This window comes from Triturus cristatus, chromosome 11 (assembly GCF_964204655.1).
Source record: "Triturus cristatus chromosome 11, aTriCri1.1, whole genome shotgun sequence".
Taxonomy (NCBI): domain Eukaryota; kingdom Metazoa; phylum Chordata; class Amphibia; order Caudata; family Salamandridae; genus Triturus; species Triturus cristatus.
The window spans coordinates 1,018,551,089-1,018,571,698 of NC_140594.1; the positions used below are offsets into that span (position 1 = coordinate 1,018,551,089).

Here is a 20,610-nt window from a genome sequence, read left to right on the forward strand (position 1 = left end):
ATTGCATGATGGCAGTAAAGTCCTTAGGAGAGATGTGTAATGCAATCTGCAGTAATTTGGCAGCCCGGGAACCTGAGTGAACAAACTGTCCTTGCTTCTATGAGCTCTGGGGTATAGATCTACAAGCCAAGAGAGCATTGATTGACCCATCAATAGCCTCAAATGCATCTACTAGCTGTTCATTGTCAACCATGGCACTCAGGCTGTATCTAAACTCTGCTGCATCATTATCTAAAAACCTTTGAAGCACCACTTGAGATCAAGCCCTGTCAATTTAATCCGTACCCCTTTAGGCCTAATTGTATCTATACCAGTAACTATTTTGCTAGCCTACAGCCTCTCAATCTGTATTAACAGAGATATGGTGTGGGGGTTATGATCACTTACAGCGGTTGATATTACTCAATAATCAGTAACAAGGGTCCTGGCTGAGTAGGAAACTAATATATGGTCAATAATTGTATTAGCACCTCTACCAAAAAATGAGGGGATCTGAATATTGGGCACTTCAATATTAGTCTCCAATAATAATGGGCCATAATTGGAAATTAAGGAGTTAAGGGCATGTCCTTAGACATGTCATATGAAATGTGACGCCCCCTCACTGGCTGAATCGGTGATGCCACATATGGGTTTTGCTAGAAGAGCACATTTCTGAATGTTAAAATTCCCAACCCATAAATTAGGCGATTTTAGGAGCAGATTCTCAAAAAGTATATAGGTCAGTCTCTAGCCAGTGACAATCAAACCGCAGGTGGAATCAGTGATATTAAAGCAGTGTTCAAAGGCGGACAACGGCGGACACTATGACCGCACTTCCCCTGCTGTGTTCCCTTTGTATAAGGATAAACGGTCAATCTGATTGGGTGTGCACTGGCTACTCCAGCACCTGCCATTGTTTGGTGCTAACTGCGATGCAGAGAGATACTGTGCCCAAGAATGGAGTGGTGCACCACCCGTATCTGTAGAGAGTGATGATTTTTCAATAAGTCTTATAGTCTTTTTTAAATTTCTTAAATACTCCTTTATTGCAAATATCCAATACAGGAAATTGTCAGCCAATGCGTTTCGTTCATAACAATGAACTTCTTCAGGGAATAGGAATATCAGGCGTCTGAGTAGGAGCAAGCACGTACCGAGCGGCTGAGGGGGCCTCCTTGATAAGGGCTGGCGTACACAATCTGGTGAGCAAATGAAGACAGCCGTCAGCTCTGTCGAGTCGTGTCGACAAAGCTGACGTCTGTCTGGCCAAGGAGGCCCTCGCAGCCGCTCTGTACACGCTTGCTCCTACTCAGACGCCAGATATTCTTATTCCCTGGAGAAGTTCATTGTTATGAACGAAACAAGTTGGCTGACAATTTCCTGTATTGGATTTTTGCAATGAAGGACTGTTTAAGAAATTTAAACTATAAGACTTATTGAAAAATCATCACTCTCTACAGATACGGGTGGTGCACCACTCCATTCTTGGGCACGGAATAAGTGATATTGTTATAAAAATTTACTATAACCATCTTTAGCCCACCCATAATAGGGTGAGGCAGTAAAAGACCTCCATATAGTCGCAGGCAACGTGTTAGAAATAGGAGTTTTTGATCAAATCTATTTTCAATAGTCTCAACCTGCAACTGTTCATAAAGAGGACAAATACAGATTAAGTGCTTGATGTTCTCCTTATATTTTCCTCACGGTCTATGTAATGTCAGTTTAATCCACACATTGCCAGGCACCATGTAATGTACCATGAGTGCTGCTTGTCACCCGGCAGGGTATCCAGGTGCTAAATAATCAAATTGTAAAAATGCAATGTATAAAAACACTGTCTTAAAATATTTTTATTTTATTTTTGCTGCTAGTTTGAGTCTAAATACCATTGTCTGATAGTGGTATATTCATAAAGATATAGCTTGGTTTGTAACAGTTGCTCACTCTTGCAGATCCTTAGCTAGGACCATTTCCCAGCCCTCGCATTCAAAGCATGTCCAAGCCTCAGGGTAGACTGGGCTGGAGGGTTTGGCCAGTTACCCACATTTATCATTCCCAAAGAATTGGTATGTAGGAGCATTTCCAAATATACCAACTTACCAGGCAACTGTGGGAGGGCACAGATGTCACATAACACTAACTATGCCTCACTTGTTCAAGTCATCTAGAGGCCTCATGCTGACCTCTGATCAACTACACCTACATCTACCACTTTTTAAGGTACTTGCAAACATGTGGCTCATTTGTCATTTTTATTAGTTTCTTTTCTACCCATTGGCGTTGGTAAATTATTAACATTTTGCCATAATTCCTTTGAGATTGGAAGGCTGCTGCATAACAAGATGAGGCATATCAGGGAATGCATCTCACATTCATTATTTTTGCTGTGGAATGAGGTGTATATCACTCACACATGTTCATAGGGTATCTAATTGGCGGTTGTATGTTATAGGCGTAAGTACAAACCCAGAATTACAGTCATTCAACTTCACAGGCCACCCAGTATCCATCACGTGTAATATGGACCCAAGGAGGCCACAACCAGTTCCTTCGGGATGTTGGGTACATTCTATCTCAGTTAAGGAGAAAGTAATGTTAGATATTTCTATTTCCCTCAATAGTGATGGTGGCTCAGTATAAATCTGTCCTTTAAATTCACATTTACATGAATGAGGGTAGAAAAGTAAATGTCACTTGGATTTCTGGCATTTCTTGACATGCAGCTGCTTTCATGAAGCTGTTTCCAAACCCAGAGCTGCATGACTCCACTTCATATTTTCAATTATTAGAGGTCAGCAACATGGTCTCCATATAGTTATGTGTATGTATATCCCACTACTCAGATTTAGATTACTGAGCAGATCCTAAAAATATCAAAATTTATAATATGTGTGACATTTATCTGAAGAGCTCAAAGAATATTCCATTGTATAACAGCAAAGAACTGTCTAAAGTACAATTGCAATTTTTGTCTCTGTAGCCGAAGCAAACCATTGTCTCTGCTCATTGCCCTGGATGAAAATGGGTCCGCCAAAGGACAGCTTTTCTGGGATGACGGTGAAAGCATTGGTAAGTGTAATATATCATGGTCATTTCAATCATATCCTTTGCTTCCCTAGAAAAGCAATTGATTTATTTTTCCTTTGTCAAGTTTATTCTGTTTCAGCTGTGTTAACATTGCTATGTTCAAACAGCAATGATGACAACAAGTATGTTAGCATGAATGTTTCATAAAGCACTCCTTACATTTCTCATTGATTCTACTTGAGACTGAATAGTATGTCCGGACATGGGTCATACAGTTCATAGCGTTATAGGGCTCTAGCTCAAAATCATTGAGCAAGCTGAAAAACGCCGAAACATGTCTGAGTCTGCATTTGTTCCCATGTAGAGGAAAAGTGGCCTAGGTATTGAGGCTGGTATGTCCCTTTTTGAGTGGAGCTGAAATCGATTTTCATTTATTTGTCCCTTTCTGTAGTCTCGAATTGTGTGCCAAAAAGGGTGGTCTGGGTCCAAGAAGAATAAGCAGTGGCTCAAAATAATCCATGCCTTACAACCTTTAGTTTTTGATTAACTCATGCATCATGAACAACTGCTGTTGTGCCATGACTACATGCGTATGATTGTATACTCAATTTCATTCCATGCTTCTTTCTATAACAGATACATATGATGCTGGGATCTACACTTTAGCCATGTTTTCTGTAAGCCAGGTATGTGAAACATGTTTGTTCCCTTAAATTACCATTATCAGTGTCATCCTTCAGTTTCTGTACAAAGATAATTTTTGCATATTATTTAATTATTACAGAGGACATACCACCCGTATAAATGTTGATACCAAAATCCTGGCCAAATTAATAGCTAATAAATTGCAGCCTCTACTTCCCATGATTGCGCTACCAGATCAATCTGGTTTTATACCTGGTAGATCCACTTCCGACAACCTCCGTACGCTGTTCTCTGTAATACACCACCTTCATCCTGACACTCAGGCAATAGCCGCGTTCCTGGATGCCACTAAGGCCTTTGATTCCTTAGAATGGCCATTCCTATTTAAGATCCTTGAACAGATGGGCATCGGGCCCATGTTGATACATTGGATACAATTGCTTTATAATAGCCCTTCGGCTAGGGTGTGTGTCAATACTCTCATCTCAGCCCCATTTAAAATTACGCGAGGCACTAGACAAGGTTGCCCGCTTTCTCCACTGCTATTTGCAATAGCTATGGAGCCCCTCGCTGCTCGAATACGTCGGCACCATACAGATAAAGGTATTTGGTTTGCGTCCCGTAGCTTGCTAATATCGCTATATGCAGACGACGTGACTTTATATATCACTAACCCAGCGCGAAACCTAGATGTGGTGCTTCGAGAGTTTATCAGATTCGGTGGTCTTTCGGGCATCTCTATAAACTGGGGCAAATCGATGTTATTCCCACTTACGGACAACACAACACAGGTAGCTTCTGAGTTTCCAATTAAGTGGAAAGGGGCGGAAGTCAAATATCTAGGGGTTAGGATCAGCAGAGACATACAGGCTTTATGGACTTTGAATTATGGGACGGCTGTGGACTGGTTGGAGGATAGAGTGGCGTTGTGGCGCAGACTCCCGTTGTCCCTTGCGGGCAGAATTGCACTGGTTAAAATGATTCTTACCCAAATTTTTATATCTGTTTGTTAACCTACCGCTGGTGCTTACGCAGGCCATTTTTCAAACCATGCGGTCTTTGTTGATTTTGTTGGCCTGGGCGGGGGGACCGGCTAGATTGTCCTGGCAGCAGTTGACATTGCCTACCAAACAGGGTGGTTTGGGTGCGCCTGATATACAGCTATACGCTCTTTGTGCGCAAGCGCAATATTTACATTACTGGGTTCACCCTAAACCCTTTAAGCCGCATGTTGCCGTTGAGCGGGCTATTGCCAAGCCCTTACCATTGCAAGTGGCAATTTTTCAACCTTATCGGCGATCCCTTGAGGAGGTTGACACCGTTGAGACGCTTCGTTGGGCTTGGGTAGGGTTGAGGAAGAGGGCAGGACTGCCACTTCTATACGTACCTTCTGCTGCGCTTGCGCATAATCCTCTCATACCTGGCATAAAAGATTAAATCAGTGGCAAGGCGGCGCTGACCCTGGAGATCCGCACCTTTGCTGATCTATACCCACATGGACAGTTCAGAGCGCCCCCGGGCAGGGTAGACAATGCGGAGGTACCATTTGGGGTCACATTTCTATATCACAAAATCCGGTCGGCCTGTCGGGCTTTACATGCGGATTGTCCGGCTCAGCCTTCAATCTTGCGGGCTTTGGAGAATATATTGGCCACTCCGTCGCCCCAGAAGCTTATAACTCGATTATACTCCTCTATGCAGACTGATGCCCTGATCGTGTCTGTGGGTGCCCGGTTCAGATGGGATGCAGAACTGGTGCCCCCTTTGACTGATGAGCAGTGGAAGTATTGTTGCGCTCAAATGGCGGAACTGTCGCCAAACTACAGGCTGCGCTTGGTACACTTTAAATTTCTGCATCGCTATTACAGGACACCTTTGGGTTTACACAGAATGGGCCTCAGACCTGATGATCACTGTTGGAGGTGTGGGGCACAGGAAGCATCTTTCTTACACATGGCGTGGGAATGCCCGGTAGTAGAGGTTTTCTGGTCACAGGTCTTCACGGCTATTGACCAGATTTTGGACATACGGATTAGTCCCTCCCCGTTGGTGGGATTCTTGGGATACGTGGCACTCAAGCCAGTACCGAAGCACAAATTGCATGCACTCTTACTCCTGTTTGCTAAAAGGCAAGTCGCGATCATGTGGGGTCGTGGGGGTGCTCCTAGGATGCAATCCTGGATTCGGGATGTAACATATGGCCAGACACAGCTGGCGACCTTTTGGGAACTGATGCCCTCAGCGTCCAGACCTAAAGACATATGGGCACCTTTCCTTGATTGGCTTCGAGCACGAACTGGGGATGTAACACCGAGCGCCGTAGGCGGAACTTCTGTATGTGATGATGGTTCTTAGGCTAACTATTGTATGCGTTAGTATATTTTGTATGCACTAGCCCGGATGATGCTATGTCTTGTAACAGATGTATTATAATCGCCTGGTTTCCTATTGTTCGCATTCTAGTGCCTCTTTTTATTCTGGGAGTAGTGGAGTGCTTGCCAGATGATATGCCATTTTTTATTGTCCACACCCCGGTATGTAAAGGTCTGTGAATTAATGCCTCACTGATGTCATGCACGAAGAATGTTTTAATGCGAATGTATTGGTTCGAACTCATGCAACCTGTTTGTTTGTTTCATTTTATATAAATTTCAATAAAGAAAAAAAAAAAAAAAAACAGAGGACATACCAGGACAGAAACACTAAAGCATGACTTTCTTTTATATTCACTACCCCTTTAACCTAGAAACCTCAAACATATTGTCCATTTTTTTTCTTTCTCAAATATTAATTAATTATATTAAACTTTCAACTTCCTTAATGTTGTGGCAAAGTGAAAGTCCCATGGAGGGTAAAAAGATCATTAATTCAACTAATTTTTTCAAGCATATTACTAACAATGTATTTAAAAGTTTGCTTCAATTAAAAATTCTAAAGCTTGTCACTATAATCTATCAGATCCTCAGTGGAGAAGATACTGTTCTTCTAAACAAGAGTTTTATTCTGTACCTTCTTGACTGATCACCAAGAGTAATTTATATACTAGCACTTCTACAGCTGGAGTCATCCTACAATGAAATCTCAGGTAGCACGGGAGTTGTCAAGATTCAGTGCCCTCCATCTATGTGACTATATGAAGTAAACTTGTTGGTTTTGTAATCCAAGGAGAAGCTACAGCACCGACAGAAGCTGGGGCATGTGTGAACGCTGAGGCTACCAAATCTTTCAAAAAATATCCCACTACAAGCAACCACACTGATTAGTCCCAATGACAAGGTGGGACATATCTGGACACAAGTAATCAGAGTCAAATGGAGCCTATGGGTTCTTAGAAGACATACAGTAATGGGACCAGATAGGTCAAAATGAAGAATGGATATTCTTTTTTGTGATTTATAACCCAAGACTATGCATCTTGAATTTAACGTATCTTGCCCACAGTCTGCAAAATGTTAGATTCATGATTTTCAACATCAAGAAGACAGAATATCAATTCTTGATATTTGAATCTTGTAAGGAAAGGAATCAAAAAAGAATCTATAGAAATGACTTTTATTCACACCCTACCAAATGTTTCAAACAATTAAAAACATGAAAAGAGGTCTCATTTATCAGCAGGAATGCAGTATTTAATCATTTGGATTTCTGAGAATGTCTCAATTTAATGCAAAATGTAAATTAGCAAAGTATGAATGTGTGACAAATACCTTCTGCCCAACATGCTATCATTCATTTTATTTCTTTGTGAACCCTTAGGTTTAAAGTCTGTGGCCTGCTGTAAAGGCATCTGCCTCAATGTGCTTCCTTAAAATATTGTATCCGAGTCACATCACCGGGCAGACAATCAGTTTGTCAAACATTAATAGCTGTATCAGAGGCAAATCATCAGCCCCATGTACTGCACCTCCTTTTATTTGTGAAGGAGGGAAAAATAAACAAAAAAAAAAGAAGGGGTGAGGGTAACGGACTTCTCTATTCTGGACATGAATAGTGAGCAAAAGTAGCAGCTCTCTTTAATATTCTCTTGGGGGAGGATTTTCCCCAAACGTACTCCTATGATTTAGTGCTAATTCCGTTCCTCATCCACAATGGATTTGAGGATGCATCTTCTGCTAAGGAATAATGCTATGTGAAGCAGAACACCAACAGTCAGAGCGAGCAGCCACTCATGTTCGTTAATTGTGCTTTCACAGCAGGATTGTGGAATTACCAAAATTACTCCAATTACTCTGCCGTAATTAAAATTCCACCAGACATGCTTTTCTAACAGATCTTGTAACAACCTCAGATATTGCCTCACCATCATTACAATTTTTAGGCGTGGCACGTGTTTCATATGAATATATGACGTTATATCGCTGTGTTTACACCGCAATGCCTTTACAACGCAGGCATTACCACGCAAGTCGTTACAACGACTTGCGCAGGAGGGCGCTGGATTTAGGAATAGTATGATTTACTATTCCAACTCCAGTCTACGTACAGTAGGGAAGGTGTTGGAATAGTAAATCATACTATTCCTTAGGTTAGAGCGCCATCCAGCTGAAGTCATTGTAATGACTTGCGTTGTAATACCCTCGTTGTAAAGGTACTGCGGTGTAAACACTGCGATGTAAACGATGTTTACCATTTCATATTGTTTCTCCCAGAGGAATCAATATCACATCTGGCCTTGACCACCTGCCCAATCATTCCATCATCAACTTCCACATCTTACCTCTTCTTGGACAAACTAGTGAACTTCCACCTTTTTTTCTCCACTCAGATTTCCAATCCTAACACTGCCTCCTTGCATGCTCTTGTTACTCTTACTGGGTAGCCGCATATTCAGACCTCCTTTTTCTTGTGGTTCTGCTCTCTCAGACCTGCAAACTGATGAAAACCCATTAGCATGTTTATTGACCACAGATGGGGATATCCTTACATACATTTGGTCCTCCGCCAGCCAATGCACTTTAACCTGCTCTCACCTAAATCCAGCCAAAGCCTTGAATGGCAGCACAAATCCTGAATAAATGCATTTCAAGATCACAGGGAGTTCAGCCACTCCGCCTCAAGCACTTACCCAATTCGTCCAGGATTTGTCTCTCCCTAACCCAAGACCCATTCTCATGTTGTGAGGATGGCCTACTCACTATGCCTCTCACACTTACCTTGCTCCTGAACATTTTGACTGGGTAGATCTCCACCCTTGGCAACTTTAAAGTCTCCTAATCCTGTCTGGTTAGTCTTTCTCTTCTGCACCAAAATATCCATTGCCTAATACACACATTCTTGCAGCCAGAGTGCAGCCAGAGTGCTCTTTCGCATCCAGTACTTCTGAAATCTCTGAAGCCCAGAATGCCCCAAAAAACATTTCAAGCATATGGCCTTGAATAACCTGACCTCTTGGTTGTGTGTTCATGCAAACCCTGCCTGGCTGATAATTCTCCCCAGAATACTAATCATACTCAGTTCAACACAATTAACACATATAACCAGAAACTTTTGACATAGAAAGCAGTTCAGTCTTGTTGGCTATTATAAACAGCGCCAGATTCTGTTCAATTGATTACATCAAAAAGTTAATCATGGCCTTCACTTGCATTTGCATGCCCAGTTCTCCTAATTGCCCTGTGTTTTGAGAATTCTTCCCCGCCTATCAGTTTGCCACACTAATTGAACTTACAAATGCCTTTATAGTCAAGTAAATGGTCCTGAAATGGTGCCCTGCTGAAACTATTCAATATAATCTTACCCAATCCTATTGAGACAGTTCATCAGCTACTCTATTAACCAGACCTGGTTCTTCACAGGAAGACAGTGAAAAAGAAGTTCCTTAAAAAAGTTTTTAAAAAAACCAATAATAATATTTGACTGACAATTTGTTAATGGCATGAATCACTGCTTCATTTTCCTCTACAATTATCACTGTTTTGTCACAGAGTTCAGTGCCCTATATTCCAAGAAGACAATAGTATGCATTTGCTTTACAAATGTTTCATACCTCCTCTATGCACATCACTATCCCTTAACCCCTTCAGTGCCCATGACGAGCTGGACTCGTCATGGGCCGCGGTGGCGCTGTGCCCATGACGAGTCCAGCTCGTCATGAACTCCGCCCGCTAATACAAAGCGCGGCACTGGGCGGGGAAAGGGGCGGGCATGCAAGGGGCTAAAGAAATGGCCAAAATCCCTAGTTCCTGGTCAATTTGAAAATAACTCAATCTTTTAGGTCACAAGATGATTGTCCAGCCACATTGTCACTCCAATATGCTAAGAATCTCAACCATATCAGTATATCTTTACCCTGTCCGTAATTGTAATGTTGCAATTCAGATTTGTCCTGCCCTTCATAGCAAAAATAATTTGTCTAAAAATGCTCTGCCAGCTACATAATGCTGCACACACAAATTTCAAATGTCTTTTTTATCTCTCATACATCAGACGTATTCCTACCTACCATGTCCAACAACAGCACAGTAATCTCTCTAACCTTGTCTACTGGCAATCACAACCCAATGGCAACAGAAATAAGCAAAGCAAAAAGAACAAAAGGTCAGGGCACTAGTAACCTGCACCAGTCAATCTAGTATTCTATGGTATGCTTGCAAAGATGCGGTGCAAAAGAGCCAGGGGTGTGACCTTCTTGCGTCCCTTTTGTTTGGCAAAGCCAAAAATACAAGAAGCAGGAATGGCTCAGCACGCAGCTATGGTTATATGTAACAGACAATTGTATACGTCAGTAACTAAAAAATGAACAATAAAACAATGTCTCCCAAAGATTCACAACGGACTTTAGTTTCTTAATGATGTAATTTTCTTTATTCTTTTGTTCAAGTTTTCTGATCTTTTTTTTTATTATTTTTTTTATTAATCTCTGACTAATTTCCTGACACGCTGCTTGTGGATTACACAGAGACACGATACTGCGCTTGGCTGTGGCTATCAAGCCTTCATTTACTTATCTATAGACAACATAATATAGTTGTCCATCTTTGCAAATACACAGATTTATGATTTTCGACTATTTGTTTATATATCACTTAGTGTCATGTTGGATCTTGCACGCATCATTTTTGCTGAGACTTGAAAAAGTCCCGTTGGGATGAAACGCGCCGCGTCAGCTATGAACTGTATGCTGTGCTTTTCAAAAAAAGATCAGAAAACTTGAACAAAAGAATAAAAAAAAATACATCATTAAGAAACTAAAGTCCGTTGTGAATCTTTGGGAGACATTGTGTTATTGTTCATTTTTCAGTTACTGACGTATACAATTGTCTGTTTACATATAACCATAGCTGTGTGCTGAGCCATTCCGGCTTCTTGATACCAAGAAATGTCAAACCTAATCACTGGCTATATTTTACCTGATTATTGACTGCACTTCAAAGACAATTTCTATGTTCTATGAGATGCCTGCTTTTCCTATCTTTTCCAGCCCTCTCTGCCATCAGGAAGGTGTTGGAGTAGTGCAGCCCACCCCCTAACATCTCAAATTTCTGAGCCACCATTCAGGAAATGTACTGAAGGATTTTAAATGACACACTTTCCAGATCAATCAATAGGCATGGCTCCTTTATAAAAATGTGTCATTGGAACTACATTGGCAATAGGGAAAAGTCATCAATGTGGACTGGCAACAACTAGAATGCTATCTTGATATCTACTATACCCATCTTAGCCTACCCCATGTTACCACACCATCTACACTACCATATCAATATTGGAGTATGTGACTGTGCATAGACTGCGGTTGATAAAATATTTAACTGAATATCCTCCAGTCCCTTTCCAAATACTCCTGTCCTTCTAGCTCTACCCAAAAATATTCCATTGAACTTTCGTATTTAAACACTATATAATGTGGAAAATATCCTTCCATTTCAGGCATTTAAGGAAGAATGTGAATAGGTTAGTGTATCACAACCCTTTTATTGAAGTTCCAACCTGCTCCATTCTTACTGTTTTGGTTGTTATAACATCACACCAGTTGTTTGGAATTCTGAAGTTGACACATATATCAGAGGAAGCATATTGGTAGTAATAACTATTGGCATTTTATGGGTCAAGCTTATGTTTTGAGCTAAAGGTCATGTCTAAGTCTCCCAATTATTTTTTTAATAAAAAACTGTCCTAACCCTAAATTCCTTATCAAAGTCCAGCCTTGCCTGACAGCCAACACTTGCCTGGGCTTCACTAATTACATCAAGGCATCTTTTTATGTGTGAAGTTCTCTGCCCCAAATATGGAGTCTTGGCACTCGTAAACTTACTATTAACTCGTAAGGTATGAATACCAAAAATAAAGCATAAACTTACTCAAATGTGAATCAGGACCTTAATTGGTATACTGGAGCCCAGTAGGCATCAACTCAGTTCTATTAGTTCCAGATGCTAGCAATGATGAAAGATACAAGAATTTAGCATATACCAAGCTTGTGGTAAATCTGGAGGACACTGTGTGGTTCTACTGTCCGCTGCCAGTGGTAAGGCCTGTTTTTGAGGGTTTTAAAAATGGTGTTAGACCACTTGACCCTCTGGCCTGGTTAGGTATCATAGTTCGTTTTATGTTCATGGTTGAACACCCAACTAGATATAATTGTATAGCCCCTAGGACTTTTACAACCCCAATAATGGCAAGGAAAGTAGTTGGTTGTTTCAAAAACGTAAAGTTACCCATGGAGGTATTTAGGGAAAAAAGTCAACTTTTTTGTCAGGCTTCGCAAACTTTGTGCATGATACAAGCTCTGTTTTTTCCCACAAACCCATGGGTTTGTTGGGAAGTTGAACACAAACTTTAAAAGATTGATTGATTGGAGTGGAGTGGAAGAGCCCCCTGTAAGAGTGTAGAATATCTGCCTGAACTGCTGGCATTTTGTTCATAAAGAGGTGACCAGAAAGGAATATGCTTCAGTCCCTTTTTGCTTCACTCTAACTACCCATTCAGATGCCCCCAAACACATTCAACAGTAAAATAAGTTAAGGAAACCACATTAAGTTCCATTCCTATTTTATCTTTCCCTTCTAGATGTCCAACATCCCAGTATCCCTAACTTAGGACAGTGGAGTAAAATGGTTTTACCTATTGGTCCCATTAAAGCATTGTATATGCCCAAGGACATGGAACCCTGTATCTCACCCTCCATATTATTCCAAATCCTCCACACCAAACATATCATATTCCTATAAAAATCATCCCAGCACAGCATTTAACCACCACACTCTTATGTAATCAACACATACATTTGTTAAGCACACATATACACTTTCCTCATTCAACCTCAGTAATCTGCAAATCAAAGCAAAACATCACAAGACAGCATCTTGATCAAAGATGCGCATTCTGCAGTCATGTCAGAATATATTACCACACTTAGCCAACATATCAGTGTGTTATGTAAATCTCATTTTCTGCAACAGGAATCCCCATCCTACATGTTTCAGCCCTACATGTTACTACACTTAACATCAATGCAGGTTGATCATCAACCCTTGTGGTCCTCATCATGCTCATCTCTTTTGAACTCTTCTTCTTACACATTCCTCAGCCAGTATAGTATGCATTTGTATTCCATCTCATGGGAAACCTAGAGTCATTATTAAGATTCTCGCCATCATATGTGACCTACCACTGCGCTCCTACTGATCTTACATGACCAGCAACATATACCATTCTATGATTCAAAGGTACTCAATCTACCTTGTACCCATCCTGTTGACTTATAACACATTTTACCATTTTTCTGCCAGGCACAATGGACAACAGATCTGAGCTGCCCTTTTAAAAACCATAGTGCAATTTAGAAATAACTCCCATCTCATGGCCTATGATGCACTCCACATTGGAGGTAATTGTAAGCTCTATATCCCCATACTCCAAGATCTCTCAGTATCAGTGAGCACAATCAACCACAAATCCCTACTCAGCACCGTCTCCACTGGAATGTTGCTAAAATAACATGCATTAAGTGAATAAGTCATACTTAATGAAAAAAAGATTAGTTCATTCCATGGACTTTTTCAGTAATTGAAGGTATGCCTGTGAATTTCTACATTTCTTTATATCACAGTACTAAGTCTTCCCACTTGCTCTGGTGATCTTCAGCCTTTACCAGGAGTACATTTAGCCTGTACAGCAGACATGTATACCATGATGCACTAATTTACAAATTATAAACAATTCTACATGACACTGGTATCCCTACATAATATTGACAGCCTAAAGAACTACCTTGCTGCCACCCAAGCCTGGATGGTAACTCTCATCTCAAACTCTTCCCAAAGAAAAGAAATTATCCTCAACACACATTAACAGTAACAGCGAACTGATCCACAATGCCATGCCAATACACATCTGCATTAGCTTTTAGGCCCACATAACTCAACATCCGAAAACTGAATTGCACAATATTTTTTCTGCTTTATAAAAGGAAGACCTGATTTCACAACAAAATACCTCCTTACTTTATTAAACTATTTTGTTCTTTTGCATCTTGATGAAGGTAACATGTTGTTGACAAGATTGCAAGAATGCCTTTGCAACCTTCTGAAATACATCCTCCACACAGTACACTACATTTGATGGATATCTGGATGTGTGACAGGATCACCTGCTCTCAAATAAAAATTCAGTGGTTGTCCTTTTGGCTTTTTGAACTTATATTCAATGATGTATCAGATAAAATTCACTCAATACAAAGACTCTAATTTCTTAGCTGCCTAGAATACGCTGTTAAATCAACAGATACCATGGCAACTGCATTACAACATTGAGATCCAGGGGATGCAGAAAGGAGAAAGACAGGTAGCAAGAATTGCTTCACTATGCCTTGATAATCTGGAATAAGACCTCAATCCACATCCAACAGGAGCCCACCCTCTTCCTCCTCTTCCACAATAAATAACATCTTTAATAGCTTTATACAGACCATTACTCGCCACTCTCAACTACCCAAAAATCCTTCCTCCAATGCCCTCTCTTTCTGATAGCCACCTACCTCTTATGACCAATTGATAACTTGCTCGTTGCTCTCTAGTGGGTTTGCACTTTATGAATTGCATAAATGACCACATACATAATTGATTTATTGTGCTGAAAAAGTTGTTTAGCAGAAGGAGTATATTGCTCATCTAATCTTTCAGATTCTGTAGAAGAACATTTGTTTGCTCTCTTTACAGTCTGAATAGATTCACTCATATGTCCACTAGCCACTGGAGAGAGCATTATATCTTATTTCAGACATGGTGAGGGTCACCATGTATAAACAATAACCAAGATAATGGTCATGGTTGTGGGTCAACATTGTCACATTTTCCTCTACAGTGGTATGAGTCACAAGTTGATCCCTCATGTTCATACCATATAGGTTTGTTTCTGTATGGTTTACATTGGTATAAACTGCCATGAATACAGCCAATTCCTTGAGCTTGAGGGGACCTGACAGGTTTACAGATGCTTGTGGTTTAAATTTATGGCACTGCAATTGTAACTAACTGAGATATCAAAGAGATCTGTATACCCAACTTAAAAAGTCTGGCCTCAATTTCAGATGATACCTTTTCAGTTGAAGAATACCACTGCTGTCTTTATGAGGCTTGTAAGTCAGCTCCCACCTTCTAAAGGGGCATGAGGACTACTTGTCGGTCTGAGCACTAGTTTTAGGGATTTATATTGGAGCTCCAACTCTACCAAACTTTAAGGGACCACTGCATGCAAGTGTTTTACATGGGGAGACATTGAAGCCATGAGAGAGAGAGAGAGAGAGAGAGAGAGAGAGAGCTGCTATATAGCCCCCATTATAAGAGTAGCAAAACATTGAACTTTTGGGAAATTGAGAGTGCGCCCAATGCACCATTATTTTGGATGGGCTAGGTGCACTTATGAATGTCCTGCTAGTTTTCTCATTTATTAACCTAGTCCAAGTAGCCCACTAAATGTCGGAACAAGCACTGACATAAAATAAAAAATACATGTATAACTTTCTTTCAGAAGATAAACCCACCCGTGTGGAACAGTGAAAAAATGCAATGGTAATTCCAATCTTTTTTTTTTTATTTCAAAAGAATTTATTATTTTAAGGGAGTAAAAACAAGCATAGAATACAATCAAGAATGATACAAATGATATCAGCTGAAAGACAAACAACCTGGTAAAATGAGAGTTAACACTAAAAAATTACATTACAAAGTTCATTAATCTGAAAGTATCAGAGGAATGCCTTAAATAAAGAAGAATCAATGGATAATCAGGAGACGTGTTTGTCAAAAGTATCATCATCATATATTAACTTGGGGATGAAGGGAAAGAAAGGAAAGAAAGCAAAGACAGAAAAAAAAAAGAGTAAGAGATAGAAGAAAAGAAGAAGAAAGACAAGACAAGATGAGAAAAGAAAAAAGAGGATTTCCAAAGGATTCACCCAACAACAAGGACAGCATTAGCCAGACACATCAAAAGGGTATTGAGCCACCAATCCCTCTGAGGCCCTTTGCATGTACGTATCTAGAGTCAGCCACACATCATTAGATACAGACGGAGAAAGGTGAGCATGATCAACTGACGTATGAGCACTACGCAGAAAAGAAACCCATGCCCACCAAGTATGATAAGAGACTAAAGAAAAAGATTTCCACTCCATGAGAATTACCTTGACTGCAATAGTTAGTAAAAGATCCAATAGTTGTAATTCCATGGCATCAAAGGGCAACGGGACCGAGGCAGCCAGCGGACCTAGAAGAATTAGTGGAAAAGAGTGGAAACTTAATATCAAAGATAAGCATGAGGTGTTTGTGAACTAAACCCCAAAAGGGTTGGAGAACAGCGCAGTCAAAGAACATATGCTGGAAATCACCAGGTGCAAGACCACAACTCCAACATCGATTATCGTCCTTGAGATTTAGCGCGTGTAAACGAGTGGGAGTCCAGTGAAGAAGATTAATAGAGAAAAACTTAGATTGCATTAATGAGGGGGCGATTTTATTACGAAGAGAGAGCCTACCAATATCTTGCCAAGTGTCTGAAGAAATATGATCGGTGACCTCCTGCTCGAAATGACGTAGCCATTTTTGCTGTGCAACAGTTTGAGTAGGAAGTGTCGAGGACGACAAAAATTTATAAATCCTAGATGCTACATGACCAGACTTAATCCATAAGTGAAAAAGCATAATCATAGGGGAAGAAGGTTGAAGCTGTATTCTAGCAAGTGCTACCTTTATCTTAAGAAAAGTATAAAAATCTAAATTAGATAAAGAAAATTGCTGGGCCAGGGTAGAGAAAGGAAGAGGGTCATTATTGGAATCATATAAGTGTTTAACAAGCGAGCGAGATACCTTTCCCCGACCAATAAGACATCAAGTCTGGATCAATATTAATCTTAATTTTGGAATTGCGCCAAATGGAAAACCACCTAGTTTTATGTAACGGAATCGCCACTCTCATATCAACTTTGCGAATCGCAGCAATAGTATCCAAAATAATAGATCTAGAAAATGGAATGGAGAGGGTATTCGTGGTTCAGAAAGAGGCAGTTGGAAGAGGAGAGGCCAATTCCTGTTCAATTAGCAACCAGGCTGGAACATGCATAAAGGGAGGTGAAAACCAGAGCGCACCTTGAGAGGCTAGAAAAGCAGATTGATACTTCCCCCAATCAGGAAGATTACATCCCCCCAACTCGTAGGGTTTCCTCAAAAATTTGTAGGCAATTCTAGCCCTTTTATTATTCCATAAGAATTTGGAGGTAATTAAATCAAGATCATGAAAGAAGGCATCAGAGAGCTTTACTGGAAGCATAGAAGAGACAAAATTAATAATAGGTGTTATCATCATTTTAAGAGTTTGGAGACGACCCCACCAAGAAATATGCTTCGGAGACCACTTTTCTAAAAGATGTCGCACTTTAAGCATAGTTTGAGATTCATTATAAGTAACCGTAGCATAGAGGGTGGAACAAAAATAAATACCCAGATATTTTAGTTGCTTAGATTGCCACTTAAAGCCCGCCGAACCCATATGAGAGGAGAAGCAGTAAGCATTTAAGGGGAACATTTCTGTCTTATCTCTGTTCAGTGTATAACCGGAAACCTTTGAGAAAATGGAAATGATCTCAGAAATAGCCGGAATGGCACGTGCAACATCATCTGAAAAAATGAGAATGTCATCAGCATAGGCAGCTACTTTTAGCTGATGGGAGCCAAAAGAAAAACCCATAATGTCTGGATGTACGTCAATCAGTCTGAGAAGAGGATCAATGGACAACAAAAATAAAAGAGGAGACAAAGGACACCCCTGTCTAGTGCCCTGGCACAGGTTAAAAAAGGACGAGGTAGCCCCATTCACTCTTATATTAGCCCTAGGTTGGGAGTAAAGAGACATAACCATACGGATAAAGGAGTCACCAAGATTATGTGCACATAAAACAGCCCGTAAAAAAGGCCAGGAAACCTTATCAAAGGCCTTTTCAGCATCAAGGGCCAAGGCCGCCGCCGGAAGATTTGATCGCTTAGCGGCACCTAGAATATGACAGAAAGTACGGATATTATCACGTGCAAGACGACCCTTAACAAAACCTGTTTGGGAAGGATGAACCAATTGAGGGATAAAGGATTCTAATCGTTTAGCTAAGATTTTAGCAAAAATCTTAGCTTCCATGTTAAGCAAGGAAATGGGACGAAAATTCTTGGGGTCTGAATGATCCTTTCCTTCTTTGGGGATTACTACAATAGTAGCATCAGCAGCAGAGCCAGACACAGAGCCATCCTTGATAAAAGCATCAAAGACCGATTGAAGTTTCGGAACAATCACAGATAGGAAGGTCTTGTAAAACAAAATAGGGTACCCATCAGGGCCCGGAGCCTTACCGGAACGAGTGGCTTTAATCGCGGAAATAATTTCATCAGAGGTAATCGGGGCATTTAATAAATTATTATCATCCTCCGGTATAGCTTTCAACGGCACTGTCTTCAAAAGCTCCTGGCACTGTTCAAAAGACGCCTGAGTAGAGGGGGTATATAAATTATTATAGAAATCGCGAAAGACCTCAAGAATTTCTTCAGTCTGAAATTTTCTCCTACCAAGATGGTCAGTAATAGAAGAGATTTGGGAAGATTTATTAGAGGATTCCTGGAACTTTAATGTAGCTGCAAGAATCTTGCCCGCACGATTTTTTAAGAGCAGCCTCTTAGATTTCTGAGCCTGAAAACCAATATGCGCTCTCTTAGTGACAATAGTATTATACGCATATTTTAAATTCTTAATAGATTGTAAGCATGACTTATCCTTAGAATGTCGAAAAAGAGCTTCCTGACGTTTAATCTCCTCCGCTAGATCCGTGAGCTCTTTTTTAATGGCAGCGTTTCTCCTGGACATACACTTAATGACCTGACCACGAAAAGTGCATTTAAAAGAGTCCCATAGAACAACAGGGGAGCTTACTGAACCAACATTCTCACGGAAAAACGTCTCAATATCATTAGAAAACTCTCGAACTTGGGAAACATCATGTAAAATTTCCGTGTTTAGCCTCCAAGATCGAGACCTTGCCCGAGGAGCAACAGACATAAGTGTGAAAGTTACCGCGGCATGATCTGAAACTAAAATGGGGTGAATAAGCGGAGATGAGGAAGCTTGAACAAGAGAGGAATGAACCAGAAGATAGTCAATACGTGAGAAGGACGAATGAGGGGAAGAAAAAAAGGAGAAGTCACTGCCAGTGGGATTGTGAAGACGCCAAACATCCTGAAGATGGGTCAGAGAACACATATTAATCATTTGTTTATGTGCTTGAGGGGGACGAAAGTTAAAGGCAGAATTCCTATCCAAAATAGGATCCATTGGTAAATTAAAATCACCACCTACAATAAGATTGCCAGAATGAGGTGTGTCATTTAGCTTTTTGGTGATCGTTTTCCAAAAAGACGGATCATCCTTGTTAGGGGCATAAATATTCATGACAAAGAGATCCACCTTACCATCAGACAATTTGGATAGTAACCAACGTCCCTCTGTATCCTGTTCAGAGGAAACGATAGACAAACCAGAATGTTTAGATACTAAAGTAATTACCCCATTTCTTTTACCACAAGCATCTGAACAAGCAACATCAGAAACCCACTCTTTCTTCAGAAATAACGCCTCCCTAACAGAGACCTTTGTCTCCTGAAAAAGAACGAGATCCGAAGAAAGAGATTTGCAATAATCTAGAATCTTCGACCTTTTAACTGGGTGATTTAGCCCTTTGACATTAAGGGAGAGTACATTCAATCCAGACATAGACCCATTAACAGGAGAAAAAGATATTGCACAAATGATATATGAACTACAACATCCAAGAGACCTCGCCTCCAGACACTAGACATCAACACGAGACCGGGAGAATCCCAGGAGGAAATCCGAAGAGAAAAGGAAAAAAGAAAGAAAAAAGAAAGCAAGAGGATAGACAGAAAAAGGGAGAGAAGGGCCAACAAGGAAGGTCTGAAAAAGACCGAATTCATACAAGGGGGGACATGGGAAATGAGCAAAGAGCCCAACATGAGGAATAGAAACCATCAGCATAAATAGCCCCAAAACAGAACATAACAGATTATGCGTTATTATAACAAGAAGAACTATCTAAAGGATATGAACAAGAATCAATTATCGTTCTAGAAACAGTACACCATATAAGTCTATACAGGCGACGTGTTAACCAAATTTGAAAAAAAGGAAACACCTAAACAGGATCGTAAAAAGTGTAAAAAGCAGAAGAAAAGAGAAAACAAATGTAAACAATAATAGCAGATGAAAAAAGAGCTAAAAGATGTCGTCACTATTAAATCGAGCCAAACCAAAGCAGACACCAAGAAGAGTAAGAGAAAGAATAAAGAAGAAGAAGAAAACACTTCCAAAGCATACTATATAAGACATTATGAAGAAAGTAAATGAGATAAAGAGGAGAGCGGCATATAGTAACAGATTAATGTATCAAACAGTGAAGTCTTA

At 40.4% G+C, this 20,610-nt stretch overlaps 1 protein-coding gene across 3 annotated transcripts in view; it reads left to right on the forward strand.

Moving 5' to 3' along the window:
* LOC146785847 (maltase-glucoamylase-like) overlaps positions 1 to 20,610 on the forward strand; it is a 783,978-nt gene that overhangs the window by 566,055 nt on the left and 197,313 nt on the right. For all 3 annotated transcript variants that reach the window (XM_085635202.1, XM_085635203.1, XM_085635205.1), the window contains 2 exons: positions 2,966 to 3,054; positions 3,649 to 3,698. In XM_085635202.1, coding sequence (XP_085491328.1) covers positions 2,966 to 3,054; positions 3,649 to 3,698 — 139 coding nt within the window. The remainder of the gene's footprint in view (positions 1 to 2,965; positions 3,055 to 3,648; positions 3,699 to 20,610) is intronic.